This window comes from Lynx rufus, unplaced genomic scaffold (genome assembly GCF_022079265.1).
Source record: "Lynx rufus isolate CCGP_SWC_20201006 ecotype Redwood Valley unplaced genomic scaffold, mLynRuf1.p SCAF_13, whole genome shotgun sequence".
NCBI classification, from domain to species: Eukaryota; Metazoa; Chordata; class Mammalia; order Carnivora; family Felidae; genus Lynx; species Lynx rufus.
This window is the reverse complement of record NW_025814827.1, coordinates 33,130,660-33,156,890: the sequence shown is the minus strand read 5'-3', so window position 1 is coordinate 33,156,890 and position 26,231 is coordinate 33,130,660. Positions and strand designations below refer to the sequence as shown.

General features: G+C 43.1%; 1 protein-coding gene across 1 annotated transcript in view; it reads left to right on the top strand.

Annotated features, from left to right (window-relative positions):
• The window catches only part of RTF1 (RTF1 homolog, Paf1/RNA polymerase II complex component), a 50,692-nt gene extending 29,938 nt beyond the window's left edge, over nucleotides 1-20,754 (top strand). The window contains exons 5-18 of the mRNA XM_047075286.1: nucleotides 5,211-5,325; nucleotides 6,018-6,129; nucleotides 12,512-12,647; nucleotides 13,131-13,308; nucleotides 14,267-14,349; nucleotides 15,676-15,763; nucleotides 15,857-15,964; nucleotides 16,547-16,624; nucleotides 17,247-17,368; nucleotides 17,563-17,620; nucleotides 18,052-18,129; nucleotides 18,603-18,698; nucleotides 19,650-19,761; nucleotides 20,013-20,754. Coding sequence (XP_046931242.1) covers nucleotides 5,211-5,325; nucleotides 6,018-6,129; nucleotides 12,512-12,647; nucleotides 13,131-13,308; nucleotides 14,267-14,349; nucleotides 15,676-15,763; nucleotides 15,857-15,964; nucleotides 16,547-16,624; nucleotides 17,247-17,368; nucleotides 17,563-17,620; nucleotides 18,052-18,129; nucleotides 18,603-18,698; nucleotides 19,650-19,761; nucleotides 20,013-20,119 — 1,471 coding nt within the window. The 3' untranslated portion in view covers nucleotides 20,120-20,754. The remainder of the gene's footprint in view (nucleotides 1-5,210; nucleotides 5,326-6,017; nucleotides 6,130-12,511; nucleotides 12,648-13,130; nucleotides 13,309-14,266; nucleotides 14,350-15,675; nucleotides 15,764-15,856; nucleotides 15,965-16,546; nucleotides 16,625-17,246; nucleotides 17,369-17,562; nucleotides 17,621-18,051; nucleotides 18,130-18,602; nucleotides 18,699-19,649; nucleotides 19,762-20,012) is intronic.
• The last annotated feature ends 5,477 nt before the right edge of the window (nucleotides 20,755-26,231 follow it).

Below are 26,231 nucleotides of genomic sequence, written 5' to 3'. Positions count from 1 at the left end.
CCTGTTTTGGAACAAACAGGACAGAAGAAACTGCTGGAATTGCCCAGATGGTTAGGGATGACTTAAAGTTTGTATTTCTGTAGTGTAGAGAGCAGAGGATCTTCTATAAGGCCATCAAAGCCCTATATTAAAATCACAAAGTAACTCCAGAGTAAGGGGTGGCTTATCTAGCTTGGTTTTTATATTTTTCACCTTATATGAATGAGGCAATTGACTGAGTCAGTGCCTTTTTTTAGTGACTAGAGGAAATGTTTACAGAAATGATAAATAAGATGGAAGCTCAGAGCCATACACAGAAAATTGAGATTTTTTTTTTTTGTAGTTCATTTGTTTAGCTATATGACAGTGCAGTGGTGTAACTCAGTAACTTTCTCCTTTTCACTTAATAAGTCTTTATGTGGATCTCATTTAATGTTAATAACGATCTTTATATGTAAACACCATTAGCATCCCATTTTATAACCAACAGCACCAGTAGTGAGATCCTATGTTCAGTAATGAGATCCTTGTTAGGTTCTTCACCTATTGTAGGGCTGCCTCTTTTAAAAATTTTTTTGTTTAAGGGTGTGTAGGTAGCATAAAAGGCTCTGTGCTGACAGGGAGCCCGAGTGTGGGGCTTGAACTCATAAACTGTGAGACAATGACCCAAGCCAAACTCGGATGCTCAACGGACTGAGCCACCCAGGCACCCCAAGAGTCTTATTAGGGTTTTAGATCATTGATCCATTTTTAGATCATTTTTTTATGTGTTGTGAGGTAGGCATCCAGTTTTATTCTTTGGCATCTAGGCATCCAGTTAGTCTCAATACCACTTGAAGAGACTCTTCCTTTCCACAGTCTTGACACACTTTTCAAAAATCAGTCCTTACATATATAGGTTTATTTGTTACCTCTCAGTTCTATTCTTTTTATCTGTATGTCTGTCTTATATGGTTTTGTTTACTGTAGCCATAGCCGTGTGGTCCATTTTTAACTTGGGAAGTGTGAGTCCTCCAACTATGCTTTTCTTTTTCAAAATTGTTTTGGCTGTGTGGGGCCCTTTGCATTTCCATATGAAATATGTAATATCAGCTTGTCCATTTCTGCAAAAGTGAAAAAAGCAGTTGGGATTTTTACAGTTGGGAAATTGTGTTGAATCTGTATATATATCAAATTTGGAAATGTTGCCATCCTAACAATATTAACTCTTTCCATGAACCTGGTATCTTTCTACTTATTTAGGTATTCTTTAATTTCTTTAAACACTGTTTTACAGTTTTTGGTGTAGAAAGCTAGCACTTGTTAAGTTTATTCCTAAATGTTGTATTCTTTTGGATGCTATTATAAATTGAATTGTTTTCTTTGTTTCATTTTCAGATTGCTCCTTGTAATATATAGAAATACAGTTAATTATTGTATATTGATCCTTCCCCTTCCAAAGTTGCTGAGATCATTTATTAGTTTTTAGTAGATTCCTTTAGGTTTTCTATACATAAGATCATGTAATCTGCAAAAAAAGATAAATTTGGGGACTTGTGGGTGGCTCAGTTGGTTAACGGTCCAATTTCAGCTTAGGTCATGGTCTCACAGTTTGTGAGTTTCAGCCCTGAGTCAGGCTCTGTGCTGACAGCTGCGAGCCTGGAACCTGCTTTGGATTCTCTGTCTCTCTGCCCCTCCCCTGCTCACACTTTCTCCCTCTCTCTCCCTCTCTATCTCTCTCTCAAAAATAAATATTAAGACATTAAAATTAATTTTTAAAAATAAATTTTATTTCTTCCTTTCTAATATGAATTCCTTTTATTTTTCTTGTCCTCCTGTATCATGTTGAGGAGGAAGAGTGAGAGCATCCTTGTCTTATTCCTGATCTATGGTGGAAAGTGTTCAGTGTTTCATCATTAAGTGTTATATTACCTGTGGGTTTCTCATAGATGGCTTTTGTCCATTTGAAGAAGTTCCCTTCTATTCCTAGTTTGTTGAGAGTTTTTATCAAGACAGGTTGTTGGATTTTGTCAAAAATTTTTTCTGGGTCTGTTGAGATAGTTGCGAGATTTTTGTGCTTTATTAATAATCGATATATTACAATGATTGATTTTCTTATGTTGAATCAACCTTGCATATCTGGGATAAATCCCACTTGGTTATGGTATATCATCCTTTTTATAAGTTGCTGGGTTTCATTTTCTGCTGTTTGGTTGAGTTTTATGTCATTATTCATAAGAGATATTAAGCTATACTTTTCTTTTAATGTCATTGTCTCGTTTTGGTGTCAGGGTAATACTGGCCTCACAGAATGATTTGAGAAGTGTTTCCTCTTTTTTTTTTTTGTTTTTGTTTTTTTTTTTGTTTTTGTTTTTGTTTTTGTTTTTAATTTTTTTTTTCAACGTTTTTTATTTATTTTGGGACAGAGAGAGACAGAGCATGAACGGGGGAGGGGCAGAGAGAGAGGGAGACACAGAATCGGAAACAGGCTCCAGGCTCCGAGCCATCAGCCCAGAGCCTGACGCGGGGCTCGAACTCACGGACCGCAAGATCGTGACCTGGCTGAAGTCGGACGCTTAACCGACTGTGCCACCCAGGCGCCCCTCCTCTTTTTTTTTTTTGAAAGAGTTTGTGAAGAATTGGTGTTAATTCTTTTTTAAATGTTTAGGAGGATTTTTCAGGGAAACCATGTGGGCATAAGCTTTTCTTTGTGGGAAGTTTTAAAATTACTATTTCAATCTCTTCTTACAGATCAGTCTAGATTTTTCTGTTTTTTTCTTGAATCAGTTTTGATGGTTTTTGGCTTTCTAGAGATTTTTCCCATTCCATCCAAATTACCTACTGTTGCGATACAGTTGTTCATAGTGTTCCCTTATGGTATCTTTTTTATTTCTGTATGGTTGATGGTGTTGTCTCTTGTTTCGTACCTGATTTTAGTAATTTGAATCTTTTGTTGTTTTATCTGAGCCAATTTAGATAAGGTTTATCAGTTTTGTTGATCTTTTCAAATAGCCAACTTCTGGTTTCATTGATTATCCTATTGTACTCCAATTCCATGTTTCATGAATTCCTGCCATAATCTTTATTAATTCTTTTTTTCTGCCTGGTTTACATTTAGTTTGCTCTCCTTTTTCCACTCTGTTAAGGTACAGGTTAAGTTACTGATTTGAAATCTTTCTCCTCCTCCTCGTTCTTCTCCTCCTCCTCCTCGTTCTCCTCCTCCTCCTCCTCGTTCTCCTCCTCCTCCTCGTTCTCGTCCTCCTCGTCCTCCTCCTCCTCCTCGTCCTCCTCCTCCTCGTCCTCCTCCTCCTCGTCCTCCTCCTCCTCCTCGTCCTCCTCCTCCTCCTCCTCGTCCTCCTCCTCCTCGTCCTCGTCCTCCTCCTCCTCGTCCTCGTCCTCCTCGTCCTCGTCCTCCTCGTCCTCCTCCTCCTCCTCCTCCTCGTCCTCCTCGTCCTCGTCCTCCTCATCCTCGTCCTCCTCCTCCTCGTCCTCGTCCTCCTCCTCCTCGTCCTCGTCCTCCTCCTCCTCGTCCTAGTCCTCCTCCTCCTCGTCCTAGTCCTCCTCCTCCTCGTCCTAGTCCTCCTCCTCCTCGTCCTCGTCCTCCTCCTCCTCGTCCTCGTCCTCCTCCTCCTCGTCCTCCTCCTCCTCGTCCTCGTCCTCCTCCTCCTCGTCCTCCTCCTCCTCCTCGTCCTCCTCCTCCTCCTCCTCGTCCTCCTCCTCCTCCTCCTCCTCCTCGTCCTCCTCCTCCTCGTCCTCCTCCTCCTCCTCCTCGTCCTCCTCCTCCTCCTCCTCGTCCTCCTCCTCGTCCTCCTCCTCCTCCTTGTCCTCGTCCTCCTCCTCCTCCTCGTCCTCGTCCTCGTCCTCGTCCTCCTCCTCCTCGTCCTCCTTCTCCTCATCCTCTTTCTCCTCATCCTCTTTCTCCTCATCCTCTTTCTCCTCCTCCTCTTCTTCCTCTTCAAGTAAGCTCTACACCCAACATGGGGCTTGAACTCACAACCCTGAGGTCAGGAGTCACGTGCTCTACCAATTGAGCCAGCCGGCCACCATCTTCTTTTTTTTTAATTATTTTTATTTTTTATTTATTTTTTTGAGAGAGGGCATGCGTACACACACCTGAGAGTGTATGAGTGGAGGAGGGGCAGAGGGAGAAAGAGAATCTTAAGCAGTAAATTCATTAACAGTTCTCTTTTATATTCCCTTATAAAAGTACATTAACAGCCTTAATTATGAATGAAAAGGACATAACAAAAGAAATTTGTGTACTGTGTTAAAAATTAAGTTAAAAAATTGACGGGGTTATTTTAAAGGGTTATGGAAAGAGTTTAGTGTTTCTTATATTCCTTTATTCCTTCCATAATGTTCCTTATATTTACGTACAAAAAAAATAGTTTTGTTTTATAAAAGCCTGATTTTTGTTATAGGAAAGGAGCCTAGATTATCATTTGTTAAAGACAATAGTATGTTTATTCATTATGTTTGCTGGTGTGGAGGTGGCGGTGTGGCATTTTTCCTAATGAAAGATGGAGAGTGGTGGGGTTTTTTTGCGCCCCCCTTTTTTAAGGTTTATTTATTTTTGAGAGAGAGAGACAGACAGAGACAATCCCAAGCTGCGTTCTGCACTGTCAGCACAGAACACAATGTGGGGCCTCGAACTCATGAACTGTGACAACCAGACCTGAGCCAAAATAAGGGGGCGGACACTCAACCAAATGAGCCACCTAAGCACCCCTTTCTTTTGTTTTTGTTTAAAGATTTTATTTTTAAGTAATCTCCATACTCAACATAGGGCTTGAACTTACAACCCGGAGATCAAGAGTCTCACGCTCTACTGACTGGGCCAGCCAGGCATCCCAAGAATGGTGTTTTTAAGATACAGCCTTTTCCTGAACACCTTTAAAATTTGACAGTGGCTCTCTGTGGTTTCATTCTGTTTCCAATAGGACATCATTACACTTATCCAGAAATCAACTGTTATGTGAAGGTTGAAGAAGAGCTATGTGTTACCAACAGGATACAACAGTATCCTAAATATTTTCTCTGATTTTAAGTCTATTCCAACTTAATGCTTTCAACTATGTTTGGTGTACTTAGGTTCAATATTTTTAATGTACTTATGAGGAACATTGGAGTTTTCTTGCAGGAAACCAAAAGTTTAACTCCTTCCCCCTAGGTAGTTCCTTTCTCGTATCTAATAGAAATCGGTTTTTGTGAATATTTCATTGCCATCTAAAAACCAAATACCTTTTAACCAGATTTGAAATCAGGAAAAAACTAAAAACAGCCAAAAAGAAAGAAAAGAAAGAAAAAAAGAAAAAACAAGAAGAGGAGCAGGAAAAGAAAAAGCTGACACAGATTCAAGAATCTCAGGTAGGAAATTCAGTGGTTCTTGCTTACCCAAAAAATAAACCTCTGCTTTGAGTGTGTGTGTATGTAAAAGATGGTTTTATTTTTTTTTAATGGTTTTATATAAATCAGCCTAGTTCAATTAGTGCAAAACTTGTCTTTATCTTATAGGTTCATTAATCTCTGGACATACCATTTCACCATTAGCTGTGCTGTTCAATTCCTCAGGAATTGTTTACTCAAGTCTGCGTTTAAAAAAGGAACTCACTGCTGGGTGGGCATCCCTTAAGGGAAAGTTGATAAACATCCTGTCCCAGGTAGCCAGATTGGTTATGATGTTCACTCAGGTGTATGTTATCCTGGATTTGGTAATAAATGTAGCTGTGAAAATTAGTCGTCTCTACATTCATCACAAAAAGCTTTGTTGACAGCGTCAAAAAAAATATTAGCTGTGATCTAGGGCGTCCTTCCAGAAAGTGTTTATTCCTGTAATTCTTAGGTTTTCTGATTGTCAAGCAGGTAAGACGGGGGGGGCTGATTTTACTGCTCTATTCTCTTTTTCCACTAGGGGATGCTCTCTCCCCTTAAACAAGCTTCAGTTTCTAGAGCCAGTATAGATTCACATTGGAAAATGGAATGATTAATCGTTAGGTATAGAGAATGTTGTCATTAGCTATTAATAAAAAGAGCCATCCTACATATTTTTCCCTTCCCAGGTAACATCCCACAACAAGGAACGGCGTTCCAAACGGGATGAGAAACTAGATAAGAAATCTCAAGCCATGGAAGAGCTAAAAGCAGAGCGAGAAAAACGAAAGAACAGAACAGGTCAGTGGGGAAAATGTTGTAATGGCTACTTTGTGTCTCTCATTGTATGATTTGACTTTTTGGTGCCCATTTTTATGTCTCCCCCTTTTAGGACACCCCCCCTTTTTAGCTTTTTTTTTTTTTTTTTTTAATTTGAGAGAGAAAGAAAGAGAGAACCACGGGGGGAGGGATAGAGAGAGGAGGACAGAAGCTCCCAAGCAGAATCCCACTGACAACAGAGAGCTCAATGCTGGGCTCGAATTCACAAACCATGAAGTCAGGACCTGAGCGGCAGTTGGACACTTAACCGACTGAGCCACCCAGGCGCCCCCCATTTTAGCTTTTTATTATGGCAAATGCTGAACACATACAGAGAATGGTATAATGAACCTCCATGAACCCATCATCCAGCTTCAACAATCAACTCATCACCAATCTTGTTAAATCTATACTCCCCTCTTTTATTGGGTTATTTTGAAGTAAATCACAGCATCATTGTATTTCACCCATAAATATTTCCATATGTGGCTTTAAAAGATAAAGACTCTTGTTTTAAGCATACTACAATATCCTTATCACATGTAAAAAATAGTAACAGTGACTCTCAGTATTCTCAATTATCTAGTCAGTGTTCAAATTTCTCAGTTGTTGTATCATTAATACGAATTTGGTTGTTTGAATCAGGATCTTAAACAAAATCCACACATTGTGATTTGTGAATATGTCCCTGAAGTCACTTAATCTGTATAGATTTTCCTATACATCTCTTTTTTTCCCCCTTGCAGCCTATTTTGAAGAAACTAGGTCATTTGTTCTGTAGTTTCTCAGATGCTGGGTACATCCCATCAGTGGTATTAAATTCATTGCTCTAATCTCTTGAATTTCCTGTAATTTCTAGTTAGAAAACTGGACAAATTCAAACTTGCTCTGTTTCTGTTTTTGTTTTTTGGGGGAAAGCTAAGTTTTGGGTGGTGCTACATTCTTCCATCAGGAGACACATAATATCTTATTGTCTCTCATTTTATGATATTACCAGCTCTATCACTTAGCTTTTACCACAATAATGTGAAATGAAAGACTATTCCAAACTCGTAAGTACTCATTTGCTCCTGCTCATGCATTTGCAGTTCAGCAGAGGGTTGCCTGATGTACAAGTTAGCCTGGATTGTCTCCAGGCTGCAGGTTGGGACCAGGTCTGTTATACCTATCTGTTTTTCCTCTGACCTCGGGCACATTTTTCTCATGATGATGATACCTAGGGCACATTCTTCTCATGGTGATGGCAGAAGTGTAATAGGGGCAGGCAGAAACATGAGATGCTTCTTAAGACCTTAGACTTGGAATTGGCAGGCACAGTGTCAGGTGTGTGCATGTTTTATTGGCCAAAGCATGTCACATGACCAGGCCCATCATTAATGGCTGAGAGGACTATCAAGACATATGGCAAAGGGCATGGGTACAGAGAAGGGTGAAGAATTGGAAATAGTCGTACATTCTTTCCCCACAGCCACTGATAATCATTACCTAGCTGTTTTAATACATTATGAGTTACAAAATAATGATATTCTAATCTGTTATTCTTTCTTCATTTATTGTCTTCTTTCTTCACTTACCTCTGTAAACTTCTCATCAGCTCTTTAGTTATCATCAGGAACGTTTTGTATAGGAAAGGCAGAATAAATGGTTGATTTTTCTCCCCCTTTATTTACTAGTTTTCAACAGATTGAGATAGTACCTCAGCAACTTCCAGAGGTGACCAACGAGGTTTGTTTGCTTATTTTGAATATCCTTGTGAACTAATGGATTTAAACATACTTTTGTGTATTTTAATCCATTGCAATTATTATGTATTCTCAAATTGTCCCATCTTAGGGGCATCTGGGTGGCTCATAGGCTGAGCATCCGACTCTTGATTTCAGCTAAGATCATGATCCCAGGGTTGTGGAATCAAGCCCCCCATTGGGCTCCATGCTCAGCATAAGATTCTCTCTCTGTCTCTCTCTCTCCCTCCCTCTCCCTCCTCCTCTCCCTCCTCCTCTCCCTCCTCTCCCCCACTCATGCTCCTCATGAGTGCTCATGCTACTGGATTGGTGGTGATTTCTAAGCCTTTTCAGTACACAGAGGTTGGATCTTTTTTAAAAGATAAATTTTATCCTTGTGAGCTTCATACTGATAAGTCCATTTCAGAATCAGAAAGCAGAAGTTTGTTTTGTTTTGTTTATAACTGTGTTATTGAGATATAACAAAGTTGGTATACTGTTTACTCATTTAAAGTGTACCAGGCAGTGGCTTTTAGTATATTCACAGAGCTGTGCAGTAAAACTCCATAAACTTTACAATGTTTCATTACCCCAAAAAGAGACCTCGTATCCTTTAGCCATCACCACCCCCCAGACCTATCACTCCCCAGTCTTAGTCAACCTCTAATTGGCTTTCTGTCTCTGTAGAGTTGCCTATTGTGGACATTTCATATAATTAGAATCCTGTGACATACAGTCTTTTGTGTCTGGCTTTTTTCACTTGGCATAATTTTTTCCAGATTTATTCATGTTGTAATACACATTGGTTCATTAATGAATATATGCGTTTTGTTTATCCATTCACCTGTTGATGAACATTTGGGTTCTTTCCACTTTTTGACTATTAAGGATAATGCTTCTGTAAGCACTTGAGTATAAGTCATTGGGTAGACATATGTTTTCATTTCTCTTGGGTATTTACTTACGAGTAGAATTGTTGAAGCATATGGTAGCTCTGTGTTTGAGAAACTGCCTGACTCTTTTCCAAAGAGGCTTCACCATTTTGCATTCCCACCAGCAATGTATAAAGGTTCTACTTTTTCCACATCTTTACCAGGACTTGATTGTCTTTCTGAATATAAGCCATCTTAGTGGGTATAAAGTGGTACTTCAGGGGCACCTGGGTGGCTCAGTCAGCTAAGCGTCTGATTTCAGCTCCGGTCATAATGTCGATGTTTGTGAGTTCGAGCTCCACCTCAGGCTCTGTGCTAACAGCTCATAGCCTGGAGCCTGCTTTGAATTCTGTGTCTCCCTCTCTCACTGCCCCTCCCCAGCTCGCTCTCTCTCTCTTCCTCTCAAAAATAAATAAACATTAAAAAATTTCTTGGGGGTGCCTGTGTGGCTCAGTTGGTTGAGCATCTGACTTTGGCTCAGGTCATGATCTCACAACTTGTGAGTTCAAGCCCCGTGTCAGGCGTGGAGCCTGCCTCGGATTCTGTGTCTCCCTCTCTCTCTGCCCCTTCCCCACTCACATTTAGTCTCTCTGTCTCTCAAAAATAAACCAAACAAAAATTTTTTAATTTTTTTAATAAAAATAAAAAATAAAGTGGTGTTTCATGTGGTTTTGATTTGCATTTTCGTAATGATTAGTGCTTTTGAGCATCTTTTCATGCACTTATTGACCATTAGGGTATCTTTTTTTGATAAAGTGTCTGTTCAAGTCCTTTATCCATTTTTTGTTTCATTTTGTTTAGAGGATGGGCATGGGGGAGAGGCAAAGAGAATCCCAAGCAGGGTCCATGCCCAGGGCTCCATCTCACAACCTGTGAGATCATGACCTGAACCAAAAACAAGAGTTAGATGCTTAACCCACTGAGCCACCCAAGCACCCTTTTTGCCCATTTTTTAATCAAGTTCTTAGTTTTTTGTTGTAAGTTTTTCAAATGTTTTGAATATTAATCCCTTATCAGATGTATGATTTGCAAATAATTTCTTCCATTCTTTAGGTTTCTTTTCACTCTTTTTTTAAAAAAAAATTTTTTTTAATGTTTATTTATTTTTGAGACAGAGACAGAGCATGAATGGGGGAGGGTCAGAGAGAGAGGGAGACACAGAATCCGAAGCAGGCTCCAGGCTCTGAGCTGTCAGCACAGAGCCCGACACGGGGCTCGAACTCAAGGACCGTGAGATCATGACCTGAGCCGAAGTTGGACACTTAACCGACTGAGCCACCCAGGCGCCCCGGTTTCTTTTTATTCTTGATGGCATCCTTAAGTGGATACAGTTTTTAATTTTGATGAAGTATAATTTATCTTAAATTTTTTTCTTTTGTTGCTTGTGTTTTTGGTGTCATATCTAAGAAATCATTGCCAAACCCAAGGTCATGAAGCTTTCCCCTATGCTTTCTTCTAAGTTTTATAGTTTTAGTTCTTACATTTACCTTTGATTCACATATGGTGTAAAGTAAGGATCTAACTTCATTTTCTTTTCTTTCTGTTTTGTTTTTTTTGTTTTGGTTTTTTGGTTTTTTGGTTTTTTTGCACATGGTATATCCAATTTTCCCAGCACCACTTTTCAAAAAGTATCAACCCCATTCAGTGGTTTTGACACCCTTGTCGTAAATCACTTGACCATATATGCAAGGTTTTCTTTCTGGGCTATTTCATTGATCTATATGTCTGTCTTTTGAATGCATTTTAAAGTTACCTGTTACAGTTCCATATTTGTGTGATTGTGCTATCAGTTGAATACTGTATTTCATTTTGCTCGTGATATGTAGAGGTAACTTTTTATTATTTTGTTCTATGATTACATGAAATACAAGGTTCTAGGGGCACCTATCTGGCTCAGTCAGTAGAGCATGGCTCTTGATCTCAGGGTTGTGAGTTCATGCTCCATGCTGGGTGTAGAGCTTACTTTAAAAAAAAAAAAAAAAAAAAGTGGGAGGTGCCTGGGTGGCTCAGTTGGTTGAGCGTCCTACTCTTGATTTCTCCTCAGGTCATGATCCCAGGGTCATGGGATTGAGTCCCACTTCGGACTCCACACTAAGTATGGAGCCTGCTTAAGATTCTCTCTCTCTCCCTCTGTCCCACTTCCCACTCACGTGCATGCTATCTCTCTAAAAAAATTTTGAAAGAAGGAAAGAAATACAAGGTTCCAAATCAAAGCCTCAAAGCTACTAAACAAGGTATATTCAAAGAAGTTTAACATCTATACCTTTGTTTCACCCTTGGCCTCCCTTCTGTAACAGGCAACCACTTAAAAAAATTTTTTTACATTCTTTCTTTTTTTTTTTTAAATAAAAGAACACAGATTCACCTTCCATCTGAAGTTAATGGTAGCTCACCATACATGCTTTCCTCTACCTTGCTGTTTTCACTTAACTATAGATCTTAGAGGTTATTCCTTAGTTTTTATGTCACACGTGTGTTTGGTAGACTACCTGTTTTGTTTTGTTTTTGAAAGTTCTTTTCCTTCTGTTTCAGGTCACTTTTCTTTTTTTCATGTTTTAATGATTTTTTGAGAGAGTGAGTACAAGCGGGGGAGGGGCAGAGAGAGGTAGAGAGAGGAGGACAGAGCATCCTCAGCAGGCCCAGAGCCCAACTTGGGGCTCGAACTCACAAAATGTGAGATCGTGACCTGAACTGAAGTCAGATACTCAACTGACTGAGCCACCCAGGTGCCCTGTTTTGCTTTTTTCAAGTTTTATTTCAGTAATCTCTGCACCCAACATGGGGCTCAAACTAATGACCCTGAGAACAAGAGTCTCATGCTCCTCTGACTGAGCCAGCCAGGCACCCCTAGTCTATTTTTATACATAGAATTTTATTGGAAAGCAGCAGTGCCCATTTGTTTCATAATTGTTTGTAGCTGCTTTTTTTTTTTTTAATGTTTGTTTATTTTTGAGAGAGAGTGTGCAAACGAGGGAGGGGCAGAGAGAGAAGGAGATAGAAAGAAGACTTGAAGCAGGCTCTGGGCTGACAACAGTGAGCCCAGTGCAGGGCTGTCACTCAAACCATGAGATCACGACCTGAGCTGAAGTTGGCGCTCAACTGACTGAACCACCCAGGCACTCCGTCTATAGCTGGTTTTTATCTACAGCTGCAAAGTTGAGTAGTTGAAATAGTGACCACATGAAGCACAAACCTAAAGTATCTACTGTCTGCCCCTCCAAAAAATATTTTCTGACTCAGGATTTAGTGTGATGGCTTGTTCCTTTTTTATAGCTGCATAGTGGTCCATTTGGGTGGCCGTACTAGAGGTGATTCAGCCATTCCCCTGTGCAGACATTTGGGTTGTTACAAAAGACCACTTTAAATTGAAAGTAAAGTTTTTCTCCAAGACCCTCTAAAGACATCATAAAATTTTTCCCCATCTTTCTTGCCCATCTTTAGGTGTCTTGAGTGTAATAACAGACACCTGTGCATAGAGTTGGTGACGCTTTCTGCCCACTTAGCAACAAGCATCCAGCCCCTTTTTTTGTCTGTTGAGGCTTGTGCCTGAATGATTTAACTCTAGTTTAACTCGCCTCTGTATATAACCCAAGTAATCACAGTGCAATCCACAGAGGACAGGGCTCCATGTCCCAGTTCTTTTTCAGGTATGAAAGATGTTTCAGTTTCTTATTGAGAGAACATGGGTAAACATTTCCCCTTTGATTTTAGCCGAGCTCCTCGCTAAAAAACAGCCATTAAAAACCAGTGAGGTGTACTCTGATGATGAGGAAGAGGAAGAGGATGACAAGTCCAGTGAAAAATCAGACCGCTCATCCAGAACATCGTCATCTGATGAAGAAGAGGAGTAAGCTGTGTATATTTTGGTCTAGTAGTCAGGATTAGGTGGGTTCTTTGGGAAGAAGCTTAGTGTAGTTTCCAAAATCGTCTTGTTTGGATGGTGAACTTTGATTTGGTTTAGCACCTTCAATTGCAGAGCTGAGTTCCCCCAAAAATATGCTCCTGCCTTTGGCTCTTAGCTAACTGCACCCCTGGACATTTTGTCTGGGCCTGGCAGGTAGGAACTGACTTCATGTCATCCTCAGACCGTCTTGGAGCTTCCATTTGTTTTCTTACTCTGATAGGTTATCTGGGATGACCAGGTCATTGAAGACAGTTCACAGTACCATTAGGAACAGGATTCTATTACCACTCTTTCCTGTTGCTTCATTTATTTCTTCGGTGGTTAATCACATGTACTTTGGTCAAGTCTTAAGAAACTGGTAGTATTTATGTATCTTGATCTGTTTTTATGAGGAACACTTTTCTCAGTGTCCTTTATTCCTCACAGGAAAGAAGAGATCCCTCCCAAATCACAACCCGTCTCCTTACCCGAGGAATTGAATCGGGTTCGATTATCACGGCATAAGCTGGAACGTTGGTGTCACATGCCCTTCTTTGCTAAAACTGTCACAGGATGTTTTGTACGGATTGGCATTGGAAACCACAATAGCAAACCAGTTTACCGGGTTGGTGTTTCTTTCCTGGACAATTGTCCGTGTTTTAAATATAATGATTCTCAACTGGAATAGGAGCTGCTGAATGACACAGATCTGTCACTTTTCTGCCACCATTTGATGGGAAAATAGACTCTAATTGAGACGCCCATAGAATAATGACAGTCTGAGGTGACCAGAGATTCTGCATGAACTATAGACGGTCTTTGGAGCCCAAAGGTGGGGGGGTTTGGATTTAGAATAATTTTATTTCCCTTCCATATAAAAGCAAGAAGGGAAACAGCAAGAAGGGAGTATTCATTGGTTGTTACATAATCTGGAAGCTTTGTTCATTTGAAAAATAAATAAATGAAAAATTTCCATGTTACATACCAAGAGACTTCTGAAACAGAATTATATTGAGGTTTAAAAACAAAAACACAAAAAAAACCACCCTCTGACCTAATAGAGGTGGTTTTGTGAGTTCTGGCACTGCTTCTGTGATCTGGATGGCTGGAACATAGCTGTTTGATGTTTTTTCTTTTTGTTTTTGTTTGTTTTATCCTGGGTTGTATGGTTTTAATATGTGTTTACCTCCTTCTGTGAGGACCAGCAGCCATGCCACATCCCGGAATGCTTGACAAACAGAAACTGACCTCCATGGTCTTCATGTTTGATTGATAACACTGACCTCTGAAATCCCAAGTGTATCCCCTTAGTAAGGGAGGACTGGGTCAGAGGGGAAGCTCCTAATGGGCCCTGCCAGGCTAACCACCTCCTCTCCTGGCGCTCACTCACTCTGTGCGTGGGGCGCCTGGTGCTTGGCCATCTGGGTTGTAAACCTGAGGAAGGTGCCCAGAACGTCTGGCAGCTGTGGGCTCCTCTTAGTGCAGGGTCACTCTTTGTAGTTAGGTCAGGAGAGCCAGAGAGAGTGGTGTGGAGAGCTCTGAAAGAGTCTGTTTTTAACTGGTGTCTCTGTCCTTTCACTTAGGTGGCTGAGATCACGGGTGTTGTGGAAACCGCCAAGGTCTACCAGCTTGGTGGCACCAGAACAAACAAAGGGCTACAGCTACGGTAGGGGAGGTGCGGCGGCGGCAGCCTCAGCACAGGCACTGCCTGTTGGAGCTGTTGTTCTCTCCCAGTGTGACGTTTCTTGTTACAGTAAATTTCTGTTGTGCCCAGTGGGGACTTAGAGGGGAAACTTATATTCTGCCTTTGCCCGTAGGGAAAGGTAGGGTGTCTCCCTCTCACAGGGGAGATCCGGGACAAGACGTGGTGGGACATAGAGAAGGAAAATGTCAAGCTCCCCTCATCCCAGAGCCCTGCAGGCATTTCCTTGGTGACCGTGGTCAGGAGGCTTGCTTCTATTTCTGGCTGTCACTAACCTCATCTTCTGACAAGTCAAGCCACCTTTCAGGACTTCGTTTCTCTTCAGTAACATATTTACTGAGTGCTTGCTATCCACCACTGTTCTGGGCATCAGGATAGAGGCAGAAACAAAGCAGAAACATGAAAATCCCTGCCCTCTTAGAGCCTGAAAATTCTAGAGACCCTGTATGAAAAGGAATAGAAGTAGTTTGCCAGGATCACTGAAAATAACAGATAATAGACCCAGCTGTAGCATGGCCTAATTTGGTCTCTGTGGTCTCCATTCTCTTCTCCTGGCACTGTCATCTTTCTTGGTCTTCTTGAAAAGGGCCAGTTGGGGGGCACCTAAGCAGCTCAGTCGGTTAAGTATCGGACTTCAGCTGAGGTCATGATCTTAGAGTTTGTGAGTTCGAGCCCCGTGTCGGTCTCTCTGCTGTCAGCTCAGAGCCTGGAGCCTACTTCAGATTCTGTGTCTCCCTCTCTCTCTGCCTCTCCCCCACTCTCACTCTGTCTCTCTCTCTCTCTCAAAAAAAAAATAAGTAAACATTAAAAAAAAAATTTTTTTTTAAAGCAGTTTCTTTCTAAGGAATGGAATTTCCTTGTCATTCAAGTATCTACATAGTATTTCATATTCTCGCTGCCAGTTGATTGTAACATTTTATTATAAATGGACTTTTGAAGCACTAGCCAAGTCGTTTTGTTGTTGTTTTTTTTTTTCCAGTGGTAGCTGTGATTCTTTATCCTGGCTGCCCATTAAACAGCCTGGGAGGTATTGTTTGTTTAATTTCATTGCCTGGTTCCTACTCCCAGAGATTCTGATTCAGTTGAGCTAGAGTGATGCTTTGGCATTAGAGTTTTTAGATCTTCCTAGATGATTAGATGATTGGAATTTCTAGATCTTCCTAGATGATTCTGAAGGGCAGATAGGATTGAGAACCACAGAGATAGGTGGTTCACAGTCTGGTAGGGTTGTTTTGCTGGTACTGCAGTTAACATACCCATTCTTGGAGATGCTTTCTCTTTTTTATGTAGGCATGGCAATGACCAACGAGTGTTCCGCCTAGAGTTTGTCTCAAACCAGGAATTCACTGAAAGTGAATTCATGAAGTGGAAAGAGGCGGTAAGTGGATAGATAGCACCTACCAATTTTTCATGAAGACCCTGAGAAAGTCTCTAAAATCCCTTAATAAGCTTTTATCATGTTTTGGTCTAGATGTTCTCTGCTGGCATGCAGTTGCCCACTCTAGATGAAATCAATAAGAAGGAATTGTCTATTAAAGAAGCTCTTAATTATAAATTCAATGATCAGGACATTGAAGAGGTAAGAAACCTGGTACCCCAGAGATTGGAGGTTCAGTAAGAACCAGTGTTAGAGAAGATCATGACTTTCTTTTCTTTCCCTATATCTTGATATGTTTAACTCTGCATAAGGATTGCATAAGGATGAGAGAATATTGATATTACTACTTTATTTATAATTCATTAAGATTTTCTCTATACGCTCTCATTTGAAATCCTAGAGTAAAGACGTGTATTTAGAGTTCAAGGATCTGTATTCTGCTAGGCTTGGTCCTTCATGAGTTTCCTTTCTCCAAAACATTTTGGTAAAATTCTTTGATCTCTGTTCTCTTGGACAGTGGCTAGCCTTACAGTACCAGGTCCCTGGGCTGCTGCTGTTTATTGGTGCATGTTCCTTCAGACTGTCCCAGAAGAATCTCCGTGACCCTGGAAGCAGCATAGTATCCCTTGGAATGAACTCGCTTTCTCTCTCTGGGGCATGACACTGCTGTAGGAAGAGCAGCCCCCTCTTAACTAGCTGCTTGCCTCCAAAATGGGCTCATTTAGCCTGTCTACAAAACTAGTTTAGGAATACCTCACTGCTGGTATCTCCTCTCTGGTACAGATTGTAAAAGAGAAAGAAAGGTTCAGGAAAGCTCCACCCAACTATGCTATGAAGAAGACTCAGCTGCTAAAGGAAAAGGTGAGGACTTGCATTTGAACCTCTTTCCTCATCCTGAAAGGTGTAGAAATCAGACTTGTTCATCCTCTGCTAAGTTAGTGGTGTCAGGATTGGGGAGAAATGCTGGGCTCCAGCATAAGCAACACAGGGCTTTCCAGGCAGTGAGGCAGCATCCCTTGGCCATTTTCCTTTCTATAAATTGAAATTGATTGTGTCTGTTCTGTTCCCCTTTCTAGAAAGTCCCTTTAGTTTCGTGTGTAATAAGACAGAACCCAGGGTAATATCAGCACTGGGTCTGAACAAATGATACTGCCAAACCCAGCTGAGGTGGGTGGCTTTCCATTCTTCACATCACGATGGGGTGAGCCTTGTTAGGGTGAGTCAGCCCCATGGGGCCTGGGTTCCAAGGTTAATTAATGTTAGATATCGCTGCAACCGGGGGCCCAGAGCCAGATAGCTATATGACAAGGTGTTACTACTGTAATAAGAATTATACCTTGCATTTGTAAAGTTTGTTTTCAGCGTTCTTTCATATCTCCTGTCATTTGTTCACTGCGTGAGATGTCTTGCCTGTGCTGAAAGTAAGGGGATACTTGTTACAGAGCCAGTCATAGCCAAAAACTCACACTTCTCTCTTGTGCAGGCCATGGCTGAGGACCTGGGGGATCAGGACAAGGCCAAACAAATCCAAGACCAGCTGAATGAGCTAGAGGAACGGGCAGAGGCCCTGGACCGCCAGCGGACCAAGAACATATCTGCCATCAGGTGTGTTACAGATCTGTTTTGGTTGGGCTCCTATCCCGGACCCACAGACTTTGCCACAGTTATCAGGTGAGCCCGTGGCCTTGCACATGCTGTGCTTGCACTGGCTGGATGAGGCTCCGGAGTCAGGGGTCAGGGCTCAGTGGTTCCCTCCCTCCTTCCCCAACCGACTGACTCACCCTTTTACTCACCCACAGTTACATCAACCAGCGGAACCGGGAGTGGAACATCGTAGAGTCTGAGAAGGCCCTTGTGGTGAGTAAACAACTTTATTTGGATCACTGAAGACCATTTTAATTAATACAATGATATGAAATCTTCTATACATCTTGCTCCAGTTAATTTTTTGAATTATTGAAGTAACATGTACTCTTCACATCCACGTGTTTGTGTGCACACATAGACCCATAAGACGTATTGATTTATAGTGAAAAGCAGCAGTCTTCTGCCCTTCTTATCCCTCCCCATCCCATAGATTCTGCTCCACAGGTGTTCATCTTTCTCAGTTTCCAGTTTTGTTCTTCTGTTGTTGCTCCCATATCTGGTCTGGTGTTCTTGAAGAGAAGAGGATGATACATGACTTTGACTCTTTTAAGCTCTTGCAAAGACTGTTACGTATGTGTAAGCTAGGATAAGTGAAGGCGGGGAAAGAGACACAGTTCTGTAACGCATGCTCTCTGTTTCAGGCTGAAAGTCACAACATGAAAAACCAACAGATGGATCCCTTTACCAGGCGGCAGTGCAAACCTACCATCGTTTCTAATGTGAGTGCCTAAAGAGGACGTTTTTAGTCAGGACCTAGATTCTAGGACATAAAATGAATTCCATTAGGAGATTAATAAGGAAGTTAAAAATAATGTTGTCTTAGTGGGATTTGCTTGCCTCAAACTCTTGGGTCTGGCTATCTCTTTTTTTTTTTTTTTTTTTTATCTTGCTATAGGACATATAGGTAGTGAAAACCTGGCATGGATTTGTAGAAACGTCTGGACTAACCCCTCCTTTGGCAGGGTGGGTTTACCAATGTGGCAGACGTTAGGAATGTGTGGGCTGGGCCACCTAGGGCCAGGCTGGCCTGGGCTGGGCTTCAAAGCTTTTAATTGCCTCTTTTTTGCTGCCTTGAGGAAAACCCCACTGAGCTGCTGATGGGTCCACTGTGGTGCTTGTGATGTTAGTGGTAGTCGGCGGGTAGGACTGTATGAGCGTTAAATCTCTAAAATAACTTGATTTTCTCTCTCAGTCCAGAGACCCGGCTGTTCAAGCTGCCATATTGGCCCAGCTGAATGCAAAATACGGTTCTGGAGTGTTACCAGATGCTCCAAAGGAAATGAGCAAGGCAAGTGCAGCACTGTCCTGTGGCCTAGACGCTTGGCTTCATTGGGGCCTGATCTCTCCCACCTGGAGGAACATAGCCTTTCACTTGCAGCCCTTTCCCCGTCCTGATTGTTTACAAATGTAATAAACAGCTACTGAATTTTAGTCAGACAACCTAAGTGCTAAACCCAACACCACTACTTAACTAAGGCCTTGATTACAGCTTTAGGCAACTGACATCTAGCCCTCTGAGCCACATTTTCTCCTATGTAAAATGGGGTTAATACTCTATATCCTGCTGCTCCGCAGGGTACTAGGAGGAACTGATGACACATAAGCATCAGACCGTTGTAAAGGTGAAAGCTCTTTGAAAACTGAATGTCAGGGGCACCTGGATGGCTCAGTTGGTTAAGCGTCCAACTCTTGTTTTCGGCTCAGATCATGATGTAATGGTTCATGAGTTCAAGCCCTGAGTTGGGCTCCAGGCTCATAGTGTGGAGCCTGCTTGGGATTCTTTCTCTCCCTCTCTCTCTCTGCCCCTCTTACGCTGGCTCGCTCTCTCAAAATAAATAAATAAACTTTAAAGAAATTTTTAAAAAAAGAAAACTAGAATGTTAAGCAGAGAAACTGCCAATTTAGAAGCAGATTTTTGCCTAAGTTAGGTCTTTTCCTGTGGAGTCCACACTGTCCCAGGAATTCCTGAAATCTTGGGTCAGAAAGTAACTTACTGTCTTAAGCCCACCCTTTCTGCCCCACACCACAGACATGAGCCTTCCCTCTCCTCTTTCAGGCTTCAGAAAAGAAACTACCTTAATGGCCTCTCCTGTCCTCCCTCTGAGGGAAGGAATCAGAAAAGGGCCTTAGCTTTTTTTTTTTTTTTTTTTTTTTTTTTTTTTTACTATTAGTGACCGCTGCTTCTTGAAGTCCTCTTGTATTTATGCTTTTATAATTAGTTTTTCTCTTCACATTGCAGGGTCAGGGAAAGGATAAAGATTTGAATTCTAAGTCAGCCAGTGACCTCTCAGAAGATTTGTTCAAAGTACATGATTTTGATGTGAAGATTGATTTACAAGTTCCCAGCTCAGGTAGGTACAGGTGGGGGGGAGTGGTGATGGCTGAGGACCAGATGGCAACATGGCTCTCTCGGTCAGTGGGGAGGCCTGATTTTAGGGAAGAAGTGCAGGTGTCTGCTCATCATTATTTATAGAGGCCAGAGTAAGCGGGGCTGTGGGCAGGGAGGGAGCAGGGACAGTCAACCCGACTGGAAGGAGTGAAGCAGGAGACTCAAAGGACTTCGTAGGCACCTCAGATGCCAATTTGCTCTTCTTTCCCACAGAGTCAAAGGCTTTGGCCATCACCTCCAAGGCTCCACCAGCCAAAGATGGGGCTCCAAGGAGATCTCTAAACTTGGAAGACTACAAAAAACGGCGAGGGCTTATTTGAGCGCACCCAGCCTGCTGCTTCTGACCCTGCATGCCCCATCACAGTGTCCCACCTTTCCTCTTTTCCTTTGATTTGCCCTCTTTGGGCTGGAGCAGCAGTAGAACTGGGAAGAGACTCTAAACTGCCAGTCATCTGTAATATAAACCATTTGCTGTATAGACCTCCCTTGTCTGCACCATCTCCCACCAACCCCCCAGGCCTCTCACCCAGTGTGGGCCTGGGCTCTCTTGGGTTTTATCCATGTCTTTAGATTTGTGTTTGCCTTTTTTTTTTTTTTTTTTAAAAAAAAAAAAAACCAGCACAGTTCATTGGCCACTCTGCACACATTCAGTATTAGCGTGGAGCTGGGATTCTTGCTGTAGCCCCTGGGGGCGACAGCAGCAGCACTGGGCGGCCTCCTCCGCGGGCTGCCTTGGACCCAACCATTGAACATTTGGCACCGGACACTTGTGGAGGGAGTGGGGACTGGGCACCTGCAGCCCTCCTCCCTCTCTCCTCATCTTTCTCTTCTTCCCATCTCTGCAGAAGAGAGGTTTTCAAATCCAATTTAGTTTCCAAAAAGTGTACATTTGTGGGGAGGGAGGGGGGGATGTTTGAGAGAGAGAGAGAGAGTGTGTGTGTGTGTGTGTGTGTGTGTGTGTACGTACGTACGTACGTGTGTGTTTGTGTGTGTCTGTAAGTGCGTGGATTTTTTTATCATTTTTTTAAAATGCAGTACTCTTTGTATCGGTCTGTCATGGGTCTATAGCTGTTTCAGATTTTTTTCAGCTGTACATGAGCATCTGAAACTGCAAGAAAGAAACTCATTAAATGTGATTCTTCTTACTAAACAGGCCTGACTGCTGTAGCTGTGTAACATACCCTCCCCCACATCCTCTCCCCCCCCACCTCCCCCACCTCAGAGAAAACACCCCAGTTTGCCCCCTGCCCTGTAGGCTGTGTCCTGGCAGGTGGGAGGGAAGCCTACGGCCAGGTAGCAGAGAAGGCAGTGCAGGTGTCTTGCTCAACCCATGGGTACAGCCTACAGCTTCTCGGCTGAACATAGAGTGTCTTTTTCCCACCCCATGTTCTTGTCTCTTCCTAGTGATCCTGTTTTGCTCTTTCGGAAAGAATAATGTTTTGTTTTTTAAGAGAAAGTATTCAACGTGAATGTGGAGAGAACGAACACAAAAAGATTTAGGTTGCAAATGTTACAAGCATGTGCAGTTTTGTGTGTGTGTATACATATATATATGGTAAGCATATATATTGTTGTGCAGCTAGGGTGAGGCCAGCAAAGAAGTGTGTATGTCTTTATGAAATGTTTGAAAAGAGATAAGCTGACTGCTTGATAATCATTCTCAGGTGTAAAGCTCCAAGTGTAAATAAAAGTGGCATTTAACAAATCTTTTCAGAACAAAGTACAGCTGACTATATATACCAAGAACTAAGCTAAAGAAACAGCTGAGAGCTGCTGAGTCCCACAAGAGGGAGAGGAATTTAGAAGCTCTGCTTTGTACTTCATCACCCTACTTTTCTGTAAGGAAGTGGGATGATGGGAAATCATGGACTTACGTTGTATTTAAACATACAAAATGAACTTGGTGACTCTTCTGGGTTTAGTAGAGCCTCGGTGTTGCTTTAACTTAGTTTACACTTTTTTTATTTTAAAAAAACAGCAATGGATGGTTTTTTAAAAGTATTGTGACTGTAAAATTGGTAAACTGTGACTGTAACATAGCTCTGTGGTAGCTGTGACGCAGTTCGGTTGGGCTAAGGTGGGCAATGGACTCATTAAAATCATATATACTTGAATAGTCCATTGACCGAAACCCTTTATAGACTGTTGTGTAAATGTGGAATCACAGACTGCTAAACATTGCCCAGACTCCGGCAGAGCCCTGGAAGCTGCTGGGACCTCTCCTATCATGACAAACCTGGACTGTTTTTTCTTTCTGGTTTTAAAAGACATGAAATTATAGAATCCATATAATTTGCTGGAGTCATTCTGATCCACCATGTAGATCTGTATTTAGTATCATTTGGATTTGGAGAAGTGTCGATTACATTATGGCTGTGTAATAAAATTTTTATTAAAACTGCATCACACTGTAGCCACTTTGCCACTACCTCCCCACACACAGCTGCCAAAAGTTTCGTTCTGAGATGCCAAAACAGCGAGGAGAGAAGCCAACCAACTTGTCACCTGAGTCGTCTCCTTGGTGATTGGAATCAGGACTGAGAATTTGTCTCCAATCTCCACTGAGGCAGGGCCTCTGAACCAAGATCTTGACCAGGCAGAAGATGTTGGCTTTATCACACACCCCTCCTCCACAGCCCCCACACCCCCACCCCCCAGCTGGGCTTCCTGGCTGTTCACTTGAGGTATTTCTTACGCTGGAGAGTTGCTGCCATGGCTCCCTACTCCACACCTCCCCCACTCCATGTGGTTTCAGTGTTGAAGGGTGCGGCACCTAAGGCTGTTTAACACATTTTTCACTTCCTTCCAAGAGGCAAAAAGGCCAATGTCCATATGCCTGGCTCATGATGTATAGGTCTGTTTGTCTGTCTTGCTTCTGACAGGTGCAGGGAAAGTCTGCCTGCAACTTCCCTTCAGAAAGAATGCTTTTGTTCTGTTTCTGTGAAGTCCCGAGCTGTCACTCAAACTGTACAGATAATTGTAAATAAACTTTACACCCTGTTTTAACAAGGGGATCGGAATTAATCCAAGGATTGCATCCTCAGTGGCAACTCTCAAAGTCATGTTTTCAAAGTCCAAGAAAGCCTCTCTTTTGCTTGGTTTCCCTCCTTCCCCTTCTCTTAGCCTAACACCCCCCCCAAAAGTGAAAGTGACTGCTTTCAACTCTTTAGCAACCTGGTTACCCAGAAGCTTCTCTAGTATGGTAGTTGTCTACAGCCAGGGAGCCCTCCACTTGGCCTGGTTTACTTCCTATCTTGGAAGATACCAGCAACCTTTAACAGAACTAGGTAGGGCCCTGATAACACTGCCTAGCCCTAGTGAGAGGCTGGTGCTTCCAAGCTTTCAGTTGGCCTTTGCTATGCTGTCTCCTGCCTATCATGAGTGTGCAGAGGGAACCCAGGGACTGGTGAGAAAATACTGATAGCCTTTCATCGATCCCCCAAGCTAGGGAGATCTGGAACGCCTCCACTCCCTCATTAGCTGAGGATGTGTCTCAAAACTTTCTGGCCATGCTTTAGGAAGCAAAATACTGGATCATCTATTTCCTTTTATAGATGGGAAGGTGTGAGGTGACAATGGTAGGATCCCAGTCCAAGCCTGCCTCTGGTACTGGGAGAGGTGGGTCCCAGTACCCACCTGGAGAGGGCTCGCCCAGCAGCTGTGCCCAATGAGGTTTTCTCCCAACTCATCAACACTCCCACTACCTGAGTGCTGGCAGCAGTGGGCTGGCTAGGCCCTAGAGAGCAGGGATTCTGAGCAGAAAACAGCCCTATCTGCGTCTCCCAGGATGCAGTGCCTTGGGGCAGGCATACCTGAGAGCAGAAAGGAAGCTGCCATAGGCAGAGAGATGTGGAAGGGCAAGAGGTGCAGGGTCAGTCAACTTCATCTTCTGGCCTTGGTGTGGGCAGCTTTCCTTGGGTAATCCTGGGTGGCAGTGTCCAGCACCTCTTGGGAACTAGGAAACCATCAACCTCCAGCATGGAGTTTTTGCGTGACTTCACTGACCACTGAGGGCCTCTGAGCTCCCTTGAGGAGGAAAGTGTTGGGGGGCTGGAGGGAACAGCAGCACTAAAAGAGGGCCAAGGGGTAGCCTGCCTTCTCTGCAGGGTTCCCCAGGCTAGCCCCAGTCCTGGCTGAGCAGAACCTGGAGCTGGAGTTTCTTGGCTCTGCGTGGGGGCTCAGCTACCGCAGCATAGGCACGTCTAGGGATTCCAGACGGTGCTCTGGACCCAAAGGAGAGCCAGGAGCCACAGGACACTGCAGGCTCAGTACAGGGTTCATATCCCTGCTCTGCCACTTAACTACCTAGGCCTGAGCTAGTTAACTCCTCTGAGCCACAAATCTCCCATCTTTACAACGTAAGATCTGTCAGAGTGGTCTTAAAGATTAAGTGTACCTTTCCCCAGAAGGGGTTCAATAATGCTGTTGTTAAAGCAGAGGCCACTGTTCTTGGGAGGAGAGACTTCAGGGGCAGAGTGGCGGGGGTGGGGGGTTGGGATAGAGTGGGCAGTGAGTTGAGGGACAAGGTGGAAGCTGTAGGAAACCAGGCAGAGTGGGGGGCAGCGGAGCCTCCAGAAGCTGAAGCACTTAGTTCAGGAACTCCTGGCAGCAACCACCTCCAGGGTCAAGAAATTCTGCTTTCAGGTTGAGATTACGAGCATGGGCACTGGAGCGGGTCTGGGGAAAGTCCAGGGAAGCAGAGCTGCTTTTTGGCCTGCCCTTGCTGCTTATGTTCTCTCCAGAATGGACAGTCTGAAAGTGGCTCAGAAGACTCCCACCTCACCACCACCCCAGCAATCTCAAAGATTGTGAGGCTTGACCTACTCACCACCACCAAGAGTAATTAAAACATACAAGCAGTACCAAACTGGAAAATATGTGTAAAGATGACTAAGAAAATGTTCTGATCTTTCCCACAAGGACTATCTCGATGCCTTCTTTAAAATATCAAAGGAATTTTTTTTCTTTTTCAGCTGTCAGTGACCCTGGTTTGAAAAGTGCATGCAGAACAGACACATGAAAAGATGCTCAACATTGCTCATCGCATCATCAGGGAAATACAAATCAAAATCACATTGAGATACCTCACACTGGTCCTAGTGGCTAAAATTAACAACTCAGGAAGCAACAGATGTTGGCAAGGGTGTGGAGAAAGGGGAACCCTCTTGCACTTTGGTGGGAATGCAAAGTGGTGCAGCCCCTCTGGAAAACAGTGTAGAGGTTCCTCAAAAAAAAAAAAAAAATTAAAAATAGAACTACGCTACGGCCCAGCAATAGCACTACTAGAAATTTATCCAAAGGATACAAGAGTGCTGATTCATATGGGCACAAGTATCCCAAAGTTTATAGCAGCGCTATCAACAATAGCCACATTATGGAAAGAGCCCAAATGTCCATCAACTGATGAATGGATAAAGAAGATGTGGTATGTATATATACATACATACACACAATGGAATACTACCCCTGATGAAAAAGAATGAGATCTTGCCATTTGCAACAATGTGGATAGAACTGAAGTGTGTTTTGTTAAGTGAAATAAGTCAGAGAAAGACAGATACATGTTTCCACTCATATGTGGAATTTGAGAAACTTAACTGAAGACAATAGGGGAAGGGAAGGAAAAATAAGTTAACAGAGAGGGAGGCAAACCATAAGATGCTCTTAAATACAGAGAATAAACTGAGGGTTGATGGGTGGAAGAGGTTGGGGGGAGGCTAGGAAAATGGGTGATGGGCATTGAGGAGGGCACTTGTTGGGATGAGCACTCGGTGTTGTATGTAAGTGATGAATCACAGGAATCTATTCCCGAAGCCAAGACTACACTGTATACACTGTATGTTAGTTAACTTGACAATAAACTATTAAAAAAGAAAAAAAAAGTGTAGGCGGAGACCAGGTCTTGCTCAGCCGCAGACACATTCACCTCTCACCTGGAATGCACTGGTCTATCTCCACTGATTTTCCTTGGAGAACACCTCCTCACCCTACAGAGCTCAGCCGAAAGGTCACCTCCTCCTGGAAGCCTTCCTTGATCTCCCCTCCCAATCTGGTTTGGGAGCACCTTCTACTGGCTCTCCCTAGAGCAGCACTCACCAGGTAATGTAGGGCAGCACTCACCAGGTAATAATTTATGAGTCCCCACCCTGAGCCTGTTAGCTACTTGGGTCTGCCGCATATCCGCAGCACCCAGCGCCACCTGGCACTTAGGTGACGCCCAGTAAATGTGGTGGAGGGAAGGGGGGCAAGCGGATGTCCAGCGGAGCCGACGCGTTCTGGGGCATTCGGTCCCACCTGTCCCTCCCATCCTGTCCCCGGACCGCAGCGCCCAGTCCTTTGGGGTCGACCAAAGGCAGAGAGAAACGCGGCTGCGGCAGGTAGGCCCGTTCACCCCAGGGCTAGTGTGCCGCCCAGCCCGGACGAGCCAACACC